Source organism: Netta rufina (genome assembly GCF_964035555.1).
Source record: "Netta rufina genome assembly, chromosome: 18".
NCBI lineage: Eukaryota > Metazoa > Chordata > Aves > Anseriformes > Anatidae > Netta > Netta rufina.
In genome coordinates, this window is record NC_140142.1 from 9,560,601 (window position 1) to 9,575,312 (window position 14,712).

Genomic DNA, 14,712 nt, shown 5'->3' on the forward strand with positions numbered 1-14,712 from the left:
CCGTGGCTGACCCCAGCCCGGCAGGGAGCTCAGCATGGCCCTTGCAGCCCCCTGCCCTGGGCCTGCCTCGCCTCTTGGCCTCGGCCCTGACCTTGTCTCTACTGGCAGGAGACCTCTTAACATGCGCTTCCTGGCCTCCCCTCGCCTCCAGACAGCTGCTGCCCACTCAGGCTGCTGGCACAAATTTGTCCTCACAAGCAGCACCACTCCTTGGGCTGCCTCTCCTGGCCTCCCCCACCCCACTGCCTTGACTCCTTGTCTCTGCTGGGCTGCACCTTCCCAACCGAAATGTGTCCCTTGGCTGTCATCTCCCTCTCTGTTTCCCCACATGAAGGTATATATGGGGTGGGATGTATTACCATTACATGTGGAAGTGTTTTTGTAATCCGCGTTGGTGATGGCACAAAAACACAGTTCCTTCACCAGTGACCTATAGAATCATAGAATCATAGAATCATAGAATATCCTGAGTTGGAAGGGACCCTTAAGGATCATCAAGTCCAACTCTTGACACCGCACAGGTCTACCCAAAAGTTCAGACCATGTGACTAAGTGCACAGTCCAATCTCTTCTTAAATTCAGACAGGCTCGGTGCAGTGACCACTTCCCTGGGGAGCCTGTTCCAGTGTGCAACCACCCTCTCTGTGAAGAACCCCCTCCTGACGTCAAGCCTAAATTTCCCCTGCCTCAGCTTAACCCTGTTCCCGCGGGTCCTGTGAGTATCTGCCTCACCTCTGTTGGCTACCCTGTTCCTGAGAAAGAAGCATCTCCTAAGGCAGCATGGAGAAGGACACAAAGGCTGTCAGAGCACCCCGTGCAATGTGCCCAGCAGCTCTGCAACACCACGAAAGTGAGCTTCCTGCCTACATGTTTTGGTTCTAGAATGGCTCCTATGGACCCAGGGTAACTTTTTCCCTGCCCTCATGAAGGCTTTGTGTTCCCCCAGACATCTCGGAGGCAGTGGACCCCTCTGTATCAAAAACTGAAAGCAGTCCTGAAGGATGAATTAGGCAAAAGCTGAAACTTCTGACACGACAAAACCTCTTCAAGACCTCTTCCTCTATGGGGCCTGCCAGGGACTTAGGAAGAGAGGATCTCACAAACTATGTGCAGAGCAGGTGCATCTGCTGGCTTGTCATGGAGACCACCAGAGGTGAGCCTAAAGGCACAGATCCCAGCCAGGAGTCAAGGGATGACCTGTCAGCTGCTTCAGAAAGAAGTCAACTCACAGGCTGTTTAACAGCCATTTGCTTCCTACTGGACTTTCTGGACTTACTGAAGTTTCTGAGGCACCACTGCCCTCGTAATATCATACTTATAAAACACTCCCTTCTTGGGCCAGAATCTGCCCAGGTGGAAGTGAGCTGGTTGTGATCCTTCCAGCCCATGGCACTGCTGCTGGACTCCCAGCCTCTCTGACGCACAGCAGCTAGTTCCACCAGATCATCCCCCTTCCACCAGATCAGGGGGATGAGTACCCAGAGAACAACTGGTCTTGCCGCTAAAGACTGAGGCAAAGAAGGCATTAAGCACCTCAGTCTTTTCCTCATCTCTTGTCACTAAGTTTCCTCCCACATCCGGTAAAGGATGGAGATTCTCCTTAGTCTTCTTTTTTCTGTTTATGTATTTATAAAAACATTTTCTGTTATCTTTAACAGCAGTAGCCAGAGTGAGCTCCAGATGAGCTTTGGCCTTTCTCATTTTGTCCCTGCACAGCCTCATGACATCCTGATAGCCCTCCTGAGAGGCCTGCCCTCTTTTCAAATGTCCTAAACTCTCTTTTTCTTCCCAAACTCTAGCAGCAACTCTCTGTTCAGCCAAGCCACTCTTCTTCCACATTGGCTCGTCTTTGGGCACATAAGGACAGACTGCTCCTGAGCCTTTAAGATTTCCTTCTTCAAGAGTGCCCAGCTTTTCTGGACTCCTCTGCCCTTCAAAACTGCCTCCCGAGAGACTCTGCCAACCAGTGTCCTGAAGAGCTCAAGGTCTGCCCTCTGGGAGTCCAAGACCATGTTTTTACTGATCCCTCTCCTGACTTCACCAAGAATGGAGAACTCTAACATTTCGCGGTCACTCTGCCCAAGCCAGCTCCCAACCACAACATTTCCCACCAGTCCTTCTCTGTTTGTGAAGAGAAGGTCTAGCAGGGCACCTCCCCTGGTAGGCTCACTAACCAGCTGCGTCAGGAAGCTATCTTCCACTCTCTCCAGAAACCTCCTGGACTTCTTCCTCTGAGCTGTATTGCATTTCCAGGATATATCTGTGAAGTTGAAGTCCCCCATGAGAACAAGTGCTGATGATTTTGCAACTTTTGCCAGTTGCCTGTAGAATTCCTCATCTGTCTCCTCATCATGGTTTGGCAGTCTATAAGATATCCCCACCAGGATGCCTGCCTTGTTGGCCTTCCCGCTGACCCTATCCCACAGGGACTCAACATTATCATTCTCAGCCTCGAGTTTCACAACATCAAAACACTTTCTAATATAGAGCTATGCCACCACTCCTTCTGTGCTGCCTGTCCCTTATGAAGAGCTTATAGCCAGACATTGCAGTACTCTAGTCATGGGAGTGCTCCCACCAAGTTTCAGTGATGGCAGACAAGTCATAGCTTGCCTTTTGTTTCTTTGCTATTGAACAATGGCTAGAGCTGTATTATAATGGACATGCATCAATAAAATCTCTGCTTACGGCCCAGAAGAATTTGGCACTTGAAACATCACTCAAATGTCACCCTGGCACCTCCAATGTCACCTGGTGTCTGCATCTGAACAGCTCCCTTCTGCTCTCTGTCTCCATTCAATACGCTGTGAGCTGAGACAGGCAGCTGACATGCAGCTGCCTGGTTTGTGCCCACCTGAACCAGGTCAAGAGTAATCCCAACTCGTGTGGGTTGTGTGATGCACGGGAGAGGCAGCTGAGCCCCCTTGTAGCCTCTGGACAGCAAATAAAGAAGTAGATGCCTTGTTTTACTCAGCTGAAACACTTCCCTCAGCAGGGGGAAGGCAGGTCCCTCCCTATCCTTGTGTGAATGTTCTGCCTAAAACCAGGACATGGAAAAGTGATTCTTGGACCTCATAGTTTTTGTGTATGAGGAATAACAGTGCTGGAAAAGTTTCCTTCAGAAGCAGCGGGAGGGAATATGAGTGATTACTCGTCTGTTTCAAAGTTGATTCCCCTGGAGGCCCAGGGACTTGTCAAGAGCTCCCTGTGCTGCTGAGCTGGGCCGGGCTCCTGGGACCAAGGGGAGCTCCTGGCAAGCGGGTAGCACTGCACAAAGACAGCTCTGCCCAGGAGCTGCTCCTCTGCACAGCACAGCAGCAGGGCTGAGGGCACTGCCTGCAGGGGACAAGGGCAGTGAGAGAAGGGAGGGAGATGTTAAAGGCAGTGTGGAGGGGGGATGCTGAGAGCTCAGTGTGGGAGAAATCTTCACAGCCATGAACAGGGTAAGTCTGTGGCTGCAGGGCAGCACAGCTGTTGTTCCTGGTGCCATCCCCAGATTTGCTGGCAAATCTCTCAACCTATGGGAGCTTTCAGGAGGACGCTTAATGTTTGGATAAGAGGAGAACGACAAGCTCCGGAACAGTGATTATCTGCCATAAATAACTGAAGGACAGGACATGATGTTTCTTTCTCACAGGGCTGGCTGCAGCCCGGGTGCAGTCAGGGGTGTCCAGGGCTGTGGTGCAGAGTAGGGTCCCTGCTGTGCCCCAGGGGCTGTGTGCTGGGGCAGGGCCTCTGCTGCCTGCCAGGCTCAGCACTCAGCCTGCCGGGGGAGCTGCCTAGGGTGCTGCGGGGAGAAGCTTTGGGTGGAAGAAGCACCCCTTCCCCTGGCAGGCAGGGCAGGGTCCTGCTGTTGCCCAGACGCTGCTTCCTGGGGTAGGCAGCTCTCAGCTCTACAGCACCCCCAGGGCATCTCTGGCAGTGATTCTTGACAAGATGGACCAACTCCTGCACTACCTGCATGGAAGGCACTCTCTAGAGTTTCTGCTTTCATTTTCCTGCCCTAAAGAGCAGTCAGGAAAACACTAATGGAGTTGTCTGGTTGTGTCAGTCAGTGAAGCTGTTAGATTATTCCACTGAAAGAGATCTGTAGGTCTGTGAGGAATCTCACAGTTTTCCTCCACACTCTATAACCTATATACTTCATTGTTTTGTGACAGATTTTTGGATGTTGTACTCAGCACCTAAAATACTGAGAAACCTGTGTCCAGTGGGCACCTGAAATCCATCCCCACTGGTTTTCAGCAGACGCTGTAGGGCAGTACCGACTCTGGCTGAGCCCACAGGGGATCTGTCTGGTCCCTCTACACCCATAGGAACTAAAACTGAGCGCTAGAGGCAGGAGCACATCTTCCTCAAAGGGAAGTAGTAGTCTGTCTTGCTGAGCAGGTTGTGATGAAACATAATATATAGCTATAGGTATTGCAGAGAGAAATCTCTCTAACTTGTTCTGTGTCTTTTCCACCACTGACAGCCATCCATGCTCTGAGGCAGCAAATGTCCAACAGCACCGTCCCCACAGAGTTCCTCCTCCTGCCATTTGCAGACACACGCGAGCTGCAGCTCCTGCACTTCGGGCTCTTCCTGGGCATCTACCTTGCTGCCCTCTTGGGCAACGGCCTCATCCTCACCACCGTAGCCTGCGACCACCACCTCCACACCCCCATGTACTTCTTCCTCCTCAACCTCGCCCTCATTGACCTGGGCACTATTACCACCACTGTTCCCAAAGCCATGGCCAACTCCCTCTGGGATATCACAGCCATTTCCTACACAGGTTGTGCTGCTCAGGTTTTTTTCTTTTTCTTTTTTCTTTCAGCAGAGTTTTATCTTCTCACCATCGTGGCCTATGACCGCTACATCGCCATCTGCAAACCTCTGCACTATGGGACAGTAATGGCCAGCAGAACTTGTGTCAACATTGCAGCAGCTGCCTGGGGCAGTACTTTTCTCTATGCAGTACTGCACACTGCCAATACCTTTTCCTTCCCCCTCTGCCAAGGCAATGCCCTGGACCAGTTCTTCTGTGAAATCCCCCAGATCCTCAGGCTTTCCTGCTCAGATGCCTACCTCAGAGAATTTGGGCCTATTGCGGTTAGTGCTGTTTTAGCATCTGGCTGTCTTGTTTTCCTTGTGCTGTCCTATGTGCAGATCTTCAGGGCTGTGCTGAAGATCCCCTCACAACAGGGACGGCACAAAGCCTTTTCCACATGCCTCCCTCACCTGGCCGTGGTCTCCCTGTTCATCAGCAGTGGCACATTTGCCTACCTGAAGCCTCCCTCTATGTCCTCCTCCTCCCTGAATCTTGTGCTGGCAGTTCTGTACTCGGTGGTGCCTCCAGCAGTGAATCCCCTCATCTATAGCATGAGGAACCAGGAGCTGAAGGATGCAGTGTGGAAAGTGATGACTGGAGTTTTTCACAAGCAATAAATGGTCTGTTTTCTTCTGCATATCACTCATAATGTAACTCATTATATTCCCAAATGTTTGTTTTCTGTGAGTGCGCTTTGCTGTTTGTTGTTGTTGTTTGCCTTGCTTATGATTGTGTCTGCAAAGGCACAAAGACATAACATTTTTCCTCCCCGTCATTTCAGTATCTACCTGCCTTGGGTGACTCCAAGACTTGGTGGAAGCAATGAGCCAGGCTCTCTGTATGTTTAAATAAAAGAAAGGACCCTGTAGTTACTTTCTTGCCTGAGATCCTTCCTCAGACACCTGTGGGGGAACTTCAGGGGCACTTGGCTCTGTGCAGAGGTGGAGGGGAGAAGAGTCCTGGCACGGCAGCATTACCAGGGAGCCTGAAATCTTGGTCTGTTCTGAGGTGCTCTCTTTCACCTCCCACACTCTCCTTCAGAGCCCTTCTCTTGCTGTGAGTTCTGATTGCTCTTGTTGCTTGCTCATTGTGCTGCTGTGGGGAAGTCCTTTGTCCACAGGCCAGGGTCTCTAACACAGCTGGCTCCGTACCAGCACCTCCAGCATGAAAGGGGATCTGGCACTGAGGGCAGTGCCTGAAGGCTCAGCTCTTCTCCCACATCTCATCTCATGGATATTGCAAAGGAACGGACTCAAAGGAGGCTCCTTGCTTTGCTTGTTTCTCTGTGGGCTCAGGGCGACGAGATCAGCTGATCATCAAGGATCAGCTTTTAGGCAGGGAAGGCTGATTTTGGAATTGCCAGCTGGTGTCTGGCACCCATAGAGATGGTGACTTCACTTGCCTGTATCCACAGCATGCAATAGGTGTGAAAGTGGGCAGGTGTCAGGGAAGTGCAAGTCACCAGGAGAGCCCAGGGGATTGGCAGGGACAGTGTGTGCCAGGGAGTCAACAGGGCATGGAGCCCACAGAGCATGAGCATGTCCAAGGTGGAGCCACCCAGAGGTAAGGTGCTAAACCTGGAATAGAACAGGCAAAGGAGAGCTCTGCAACTCCAAGGAACACAGCAAGCACAGAGAAGGCAGTCTGCTGAATTAGTTGTTAAACCTCTGGTGAAATTTCAAAGACTAGATTGAATGAATCACCCCAAAATGTCTCTGCCATTGCAAATGAGTTGGACTCAATGAGCTTTGAGTGTCTCTTCTACAAGGGGAAGGCGAGGAGGTGAGGTAATTTGCAGATGTCAGCAGCAGGGACACTGCCACTGCTCTCCACTTTTCCACTTGCTGCTTTGGGGGCATTTCAGCCTGGGCTGGCTGCTGGGCTGGGCTGGGGAGAGGACAGGGAGGTGTGGAGAGCTGGGGAGGGTCTGGGCTGTGCTGGTCTCCTGGCAAAGACAGGGAGGAGCAGCAGAGCAGGGGCTGGAATGAGCCCTTGTTCTCTGGACACCCTGGCAGATGCTGCCCCAGGACAATGGTCCCAGAGCAGCTCCTCACAAAGACCATTCCCAGCACTGGGCTCTTGACCCAGCTCACACAGGTGGTTTGTTTCTACATGGAAGGACACCAAATGACTACATCAGGAATCCACGCTTGCCCTGTCTATTTCAGATGGCCCATAGTATTGGTGCAGTGAGATGAACCTGAGTGAACACAAGTGCCAGAAACTATTTCCTAAGGCTGCTATCATGTGGACAGACAGAGTCTCAAGGTCCCTTCTCTTTAGAGGTATGATCTCCTGGGAAACCAGCTAAATAAAGCAAAATTAGACATCATGACTTTCACACCAACTCCTTCTCTGTAGTGTTCTCAACATTTTCCTAAAATTCATTTCTTGATTCAATTTTCCACACAGAGATGGGCATTTCCTTCAGGATGCACTGGTGTTGATAAATGCTACATGGGAAAACATGGGGGATTGTGCAGGGCATCCCCTGCACCCACTGCTCCTTGGGAAGGTGGGCTGGGAAGAGACCTCCTGAGCACAACAGCTCCCTGTAGCCCTGTGGATGCTGGCTGTGAGGTCACTTCTGTCCCAGCCCCTGGCTGACCAACAGCAGGGAGGCAGAGCCTGCGACCACCGCCTCCACACCCCCATGTACTTCTTCCCACTCAACCTTGCCCTACTTGACCTGGGCTGCATCTCCAACACTGTCCCCAAAGCCGTGGCCAACTCCCTCTGGGACATCAGGGCCATTTCCTATGCAGGCTGTGCTACCCAGGTCTTTTTCTTTGTTGTCTTTATCACAGCAAAATTTTACCTACTCAGGATCATGGCCTATGACCGCTAACGTTGCCATCTGCAAACCCCTGCACTATGGGACAATAATGACCAGCAGGACTTGTGCCAACATGGCAGCAGCTGCCTGGGGCAGTACTTTTCTCTATGCTGTGCTGCACACTGCCAATACCTTTTCCCTTCCCTTCTGCCAAGGTAATGCCCTGGACCAGTTCTTCTGTGAAATCCCCCAGATCCTCAAGCTCTGTTGCTCAGATGCCTACCTCAGAGAAGTTGGGCTTCTTGTGGTTAGTGCCTGTTTATTATTGGGTGGTTTTCTTTTCCTTGTGGTGTCCTATGTGCAGATCTTCAGGTCAGTGCTGAGGATCCCCTAGGAGCAAGGCAGGCACAAAGCCGTTTCCACGTGCCTCCCTCACCTGGCTGTTGTCTGCCTGTTTCCCAGCACTGCTATATTTCCCTACCTAAAGCCCCACTCCATCTCTTCCCCATTCCTTGATCTTTTGCTGGCAGTCCTGTACTCGGTGGTGCCTCCAGCAGTGAACCCCCTCATCTACAGCATGAGGAATCAGGTGCTGAAGGATGCAGTGTGGAAAGTGATGACTGGAGGTTTTTGAGAAGCAAATAACTGCATGTTCATTGCATATCACTCATAATGTAACTCATTAAAGGCCAGGACATATCCTGTGTGTTTTTTCTTTTTTCTTTTTTTCTTTTTATTTTTGCTTTACTTATGTAGTGATATATCCAAAAAATAAATAAATAAATAAATAAATCCTTTTTCTTCTCCTTCCAGTTTGCTACCTAATGTCTCATGTCACTCCTAGACTTGGTATAAAAGAGGTGTATTTAATGGACAATTAAATATTGAATGTGTATTTAAATAAAAAGATGGTTCCCGCAGTGACTTGCTTGCCTGAGATGCTTCCTCAGAGAAAGGTGGCGGCACTTGGCTGTGTGCAGAGGTTGAGGGGAAAAGAGTCCTGGCATAGCAGCAATGCCAGGGAGCCCCAGGGCTTGGTCTGTCCAAATCAGCTCTCCATTTCACCTCCTGCACTCTCCTACAGACCTCTTGTGTTGCTATGAGGACTGATTGCACTTGTTACTTGCTCATCGTGCTGCTGTGTGCACAGGCAGGGACAGGCCAGGGGCACTTCTCTGACACAGCTGGCTCTATATCAGCATCTCCAGCATAAAAGGGGATCTGCTCAGGGCAGTGCCTAGGAATCTACTGCTCTTACTCCTAACCTCACCTGGGGTCGGTTAGCAAATCCTAAATCCATAAGGCCTTACCATACACTCTTAGTTCAATTCCCACCCTATTCCTCAGCCTTTAGACCCTATTATTGAATTCAAGCCTTAACATGATTCCTCAACAGAGCCCTGAAGAAAATCCCAACAGATAACATAGTCTCCACACTAGACACAGACTAGAAGCCAACTCAGTAAACACAGGTCTCCCTCTAATAGTCTGCCCAAACACTAACCCTGGAAGGCTAGATCAAATCCCTAAACCCTAACCTGAACACCTAAGCCCCAAATCCTGCATTCCTGTGGTCTAGTCACCTAACTGAAGCAGTTTGGCCTCATGAAGCTGAGCAGGGCATGAGAGGTCCTGCAGCAATCACTTGGTCTTGGAGGAGGCAGGTGAGGTGACATGGATGTGGGCAGGTCACAGGACTCAAAGAGGAGATGGGTGGGGATGCTGTGCTGAAATCAGCTGTGCCTCAGGCTCTCAGGAGGCAGCAGGAGGCCCATGGCTATGCAGGTGGCTGTCAGGGCACATTCTCAAAGCTTGTTTGACTATTACTTGAACTCCACAGGCTGGAAATACTGCACTGAGCACTTTGGGGAGCTTTCCAGCTCAGAGCAGGGTTAGCACATGCCCTGAGCCAAGCTGGAATATCTGTGAGGAGTCCCCTTGGTCCTGGAATGTCCAAGGTGTGTGTCACCCAATGTGTCCTGTCAGGAAATGCATGGGTGTGCAGAGCTGGGCCATGCTAGTGTGGTCCCTGTTGCTCTGCGATGTGTGCGTGTGTTGGGTTTGGTGCAAACACCTGGGCTTGTCTCTAATCTCCCACCTAAGCACAAGTGTGGAATAGCTCACCTCCTGCCAAAACCCTCCTTGTTTTATCTCATCCATGGAGGGCAGAGCCAAAAAAAAAGCTCTGAGCAATTTTCCCAGGGTTTTCATCTGCTAGCAGCCCCAAAGCAGCAGCAGTGTCTTGCCATTGCTGGCTCATGGGTCTGCTGGTGCTTGTCTGGCCTCTGCTTTTACCTTGCAGGTGGGAGGTTGTATTGGGCTTACATGGAATTGGTAGGGCACAGTGATAAGTGTTTTAAAATTCTAAATGGGGTTAGGCAAAATTCTCTGAAATTGTCTTTCTCACAGGGGAGATGCTGTCTGTTTCTCTAACTGGAAAGCTCTTCAAGACTTGAAGGAGGATGTACAGCCTCTGGGGTGGGTTTCAACCTCCCTCAATTTACTTATGTTTAGTTATAAACACCTAATCCCCACTCACTCCCAGGGAGCCACTCAGCCTGTCTATTTTCCAGGACAATCCCGCTATATTATTAAGCTGGAACAGAGCTTCCCTTTGCAGCTCTCTGTGGAGCCTCCATGTCCCTGACATTATTGGCATGGTCGCTCAGCTTGAGCTGGAGGACTGAAGCATGCTTGCTTCCCTTGTTCAAACTGAAGTGCTTGTGAGGAACGCTTTACATGGGGTTGATGCTTGAGTACAGCCTTGGGCTCCTGTCTCCTGGTAGGACGGTCACATGGAAGTGGGCAGGATCTTTAATTCTCTCACAGATGGATTTAGTTGTAGGCCTTGCAATGGGACATGGTCGGAATAGAGGTGTCTCTTTGCTTTTACTTACACAGCTTAGATAGATGAAAGAAAGCAACATTTTCACAGCCTACTTTGGGTATGAGAGCCTAGGAAACATTTAGATGAAGTAGGAAGTACTTCAAGTTATGTAAGCAGGCCTAGAAAGTGACTTATTGACTGGACTAGCTATGTGCAGCTTATGAGCGTTGTAGCTGTTTACATGCCAGCTTCAATCAGGCTCATGAGGCTTCATCTATTTTAACATTTCTTGTGCACACCAGAGCCTCATCTGAACTGGGAACCACAATACCATCCTCCCTCCTCCTCCTCTTTTCTAAACACTAGCCCAATATTTCTTAATGAGGATAATTTTTTTCCCCTTTTCCTTTTCCTCCTGTTCTCATGTATATTTATGAAACACACAAACAAAACAAACCTATTCCTTACCAAATCATTTAACAAAACAAAATATATTTTTATCCTTCAGTTCTGATCTGCTGAAGCTGGTACTATAATTATGATGATTGACTGTGCATTGACATAAGTTGATCTGTTTTCCTTTTTGGAAAGAAAATACTAATGACTGGAGCATGTTGTTGTTGTTGTTGTTGTTGTTGTTCTACTCTTGAAAGAACAGCTTATTTAAAGAAGCATAACAGCTCTTTCTCTGAGCATTTAATGAGAGGCAGCCAGTTGAATCACTTCCATCATCCTGAAGCTCTGATTCCTGAACTTTGCATGGAAGTCCTTCATTGCATTTTTGCTTGAATTTGAGGGCAGTGTCACCGCAGACGAAGACACTGAATGAAGAACAGTAATGCAAGCATACAAAGGGGAGATACAATGAAATGGCTTCTGGAGACTGACTGGTCAAAGACTCATACAAATGTTCTGCACTAGAAATCAGTTTTGACAGAGAAATTAAACCTGAAAACACCTTCACTCTGTCTTCATTAGAGCCCAGTCACAACATTTTTATTTATTTTTATTTATTTATTTATTTATTTTTGAGATGAAACCTCAATAGGATCGTCATTAAACTGTCTGGTTGTTTTTGCCTTCCTCTGCTGCAGCTGGCACTGACCTCCACTGGAGGCAGGATATGAGACCGGATGAATCAACAGTTTGACTGTGGTATTGTGGTGGTGCTTATAAGGTAGTCGACTCCATGATTATCCCCTTATGGCTCAAGAGATGTTCATTCCCACATTAATAAAAGGTAATATGGCTGAGAAGCCTGTTTATTCTAATTAGTCTCTTTATTATTGAAGTGTTTTAGAGCTCCCTTCTGAGCTCTACTTTTGAAGGCTTAATTCTATAACTAGATATAGCTATGTATGGGCAGATTCTACTTTCAGGATTTGGATGCACTATACCGGGTCACGTCCTTGAGAAAGGTGGAATTACTTCTGTGAACTAAAACAGGAGGAGGCTATCACAGTTTATCACTTCAATATAGGCCTTATGTGCTACATAGCCTTGTGCCAGCTCTTTGCCTCTGGCTAAATGGCACTTCAAGCCCTGAGGCAAATATGCAAATTGAAAGCTACCTTGAGAGTCAGGGTTGGAGAATGTTCTACTTGACTGGGGATAAAATAAAACTTAAATAACATCTTTGGATTTGGTTAAAAATGAGCTGGTTAAGCAGCACTGGCTGCTTTATCATAAGAAATGGCAGTATTTGCTGTAAGGGATGCCTAAAAAAGACATGAAACTACTTGATCTTATTGGAACCATTTCATAATATGTTCATTTTAAACATGGGCAGCAAATTCTATCGGTATGGCAAGAGCACTTTATCAAGAGAACTTTGTGATGCTTAGATGATGACTTCTACCATTTATTATTACAGCTGTGGCAAAGATAGTGGTAAACTTTTACAGTTTATTTCTCCCATAGAATAGACACATATGGTCACAATTACATGTATGGTTATCACCATACTGTAAGAACCTTGTTTTAGTATCTTAAAATATTAGTAATTTAGGCTGAAACATACTAGGTGGGTATACCTATATATACCTATAGCTGAAGTGTTTGGAAAGTTTCAATGCATCTTTTGACAAGAACGGAGGTAGAAAAACTGTTCTAAGGTTGGAACTGTTCTCCAACAAAATTAGTGTTTGGATCAAGCACTTGGAATTCGTCAGCAAGTTTATCTAGTGTTAAGGATGGGGCTTTCAACACTTCCATTAGTTAGTTCACATTTGATCAAATCACAGTTGCTGAAGATATTTCTGGAATGGAATGTTTGGATCAGATGACTCAATGCTTTTTTTTTTTTTCTTTTTTTTTTCTTTTTTTTTTTCTCATCGTAAATATTAATATAGAAATTAAAATTATGGCAAAAAAAAAAAAAGTTTTTAATGCCATGGAATCTTGTGCAATCTTTATGACTTCTCTACGGCTTTCTTCCTGCCTTCTCTGTTTTTGTTTTTATAGTTGCCTGAATATTTACCTGGGTGAGTTATGTTGCCCTACTAGCATTAGCAAGATTTGATTGTGTGCTTAAAAGTTGATTCCGATTTTCTATCTGTCCCATTTTTCAGTGATCAGTACCCACTTGTTTTGAAATACTGTTTTTAATGTTTATGAAAAGACTTATTTGTTGACAAATGGTACTCCTCTGTGTCTAAGGACTTCCAGAATGCTTCAGCCTATGTGTCTTGAATAATGTTTTTATTTTAGACTATTAGAAAGCTCTATAGCACATTATCATTCATTAATGGAAATAGCATTCAGGTGCATTTTATTAAATAAATATTGTGTTTATTGTATTTATTTGAGTCATATATCAAAATTCTGGAACCTTTAATGTTACAATGCACACATGCTACTTGATCTCCACCTACTATATTTTACCACCAGCAGTTATTGCCATGAATACTGCATCAATTATGCAAAAGAGTTGCATGAACTCTATCATACAAGAAAATTATATATTATGTTTTCTATTTTAGAAGTGTATCTGATTTTAAGCGGCGCTTAGGCACTCACTCTAAGAATATTTTAGTACAAAGAGTGTGTGCTGTAAAGCTTTAATAGGATGTAAAATGCTTCATTAAGCATTATCTAACATGTCTAAAGCAAAATGCAGACTAAAGATGTGGTACTTTGGATGTTATTATAATTTCCCCTAGCATCATATGTAGAATTACAATGCCAAGTGATTAATTTCCACACTTAAATGTCAGCAGAAAATGAAGCTCTAAGTTTGATTTCAGAATATAAATATACTGCGGTAGTGGAGAATAATTAAGGGCTTGATGTTCTCGTGTACTTTCTTGCAGATGGTTGGAGTCCTGTTAACTGAACCATACGCTCCACATGGGAGAATAGGTCTGCCCAGGCAGACTGTAGTGCTCATGTCTCAGGCTTTCAAATGCACTGATGACAGACCTTCCGGAATGCCTTTGTCACTATTTCATAATTCTTTGGGGATAAGGAACAGAGTTTAAAAAAAAGACTGGATTTGGAGACGTGGCATTTTTCAGGCTCAAGACTGGCGAACTATCCCTGATTAAACTGGTGTTTTTCAGAACTATTTTCCAACCTTTTTGCCATTTGACTTCCTCATTGTTGGAGCAAAATGTGTGAATGGCAATACTGTCTAATAAGCAATAAAATGAGAAGAGATAATGTGTTATTCAGACTCTCAAAAACAAATCTGAAAGGTTGTTTTTTTTTTTTTCTTTTTTTTTTTTCCTTGATGTTTGGTCTCAGTGGTGCTAAGATGCTTGAAACAGGGTCTAATCACATTCCCTGCATGGGTATGATCTTCAATGTTTCTGTTCAGATTTTTTAAAATCATTGCAAACATCTACTGACAGTATCCATTTAGAACGTTTCTCAGATCTTTCCTGTACTGATAATTATTTGGCAGGGACCAGGACTTGCTACTACGAGACTGTTGCATACTAGGGTGAGACTGCTATCAACGGAAGGAGAAATTTGTTGGATTATCGGAAATCCAGAGGAAACCAGCTGTGAGGCCTACCATTGAACACTGCTCTGTGAATGCCAAGCAACATCTAAAATGTTAAAAATAGGCTTCAATCCTTAGAGCAACAGGCTTTCAAACCTCAACGTTTGTTCTAATTGTCTTCGTGCTAGAAAGCTACTGATACTCTCATTTCTTGAGTAGTTCCAGGAAGAGAAAGTCTGAGCCACTTGCTGTGTCATGGGTTTACGTGGCAAGGTTTTGGTGTTAGGGGGCCACAGGCGTGGCTTCTGTGAGAAGGATCTAGAAGCTGCCCCATGTTTGGCAAGGGCCCC

General features: G+C 46.7%; 1 protein-coding gene across 1 annotated transcript; it reads left to right on the forward strand.

Annotated features, from left to right (window-relative positions):
* Nucleotides 1-4,497: 4,497 nt before the first annotated feature.
* Nucleotides 4,498-5,430, forward strand: LOC311216578 (olfactory receptor 14I1-like; the record flags this gene model as incomplete). Its single annotated transcript, XM_084298111.1, has 1 exon — nucleotides 4,498-5,430. The coding sequence occupies one exon, from the start codon at nucleotides 4,498-4,500 to the stop codon at nucleotides 5,428-5,430; it is 933 nt and encodes a 310-aa protein (XP_084154237.1).
* Nucleotides 5,431-14,712: the final 9,282 nt, after the last annotated feature.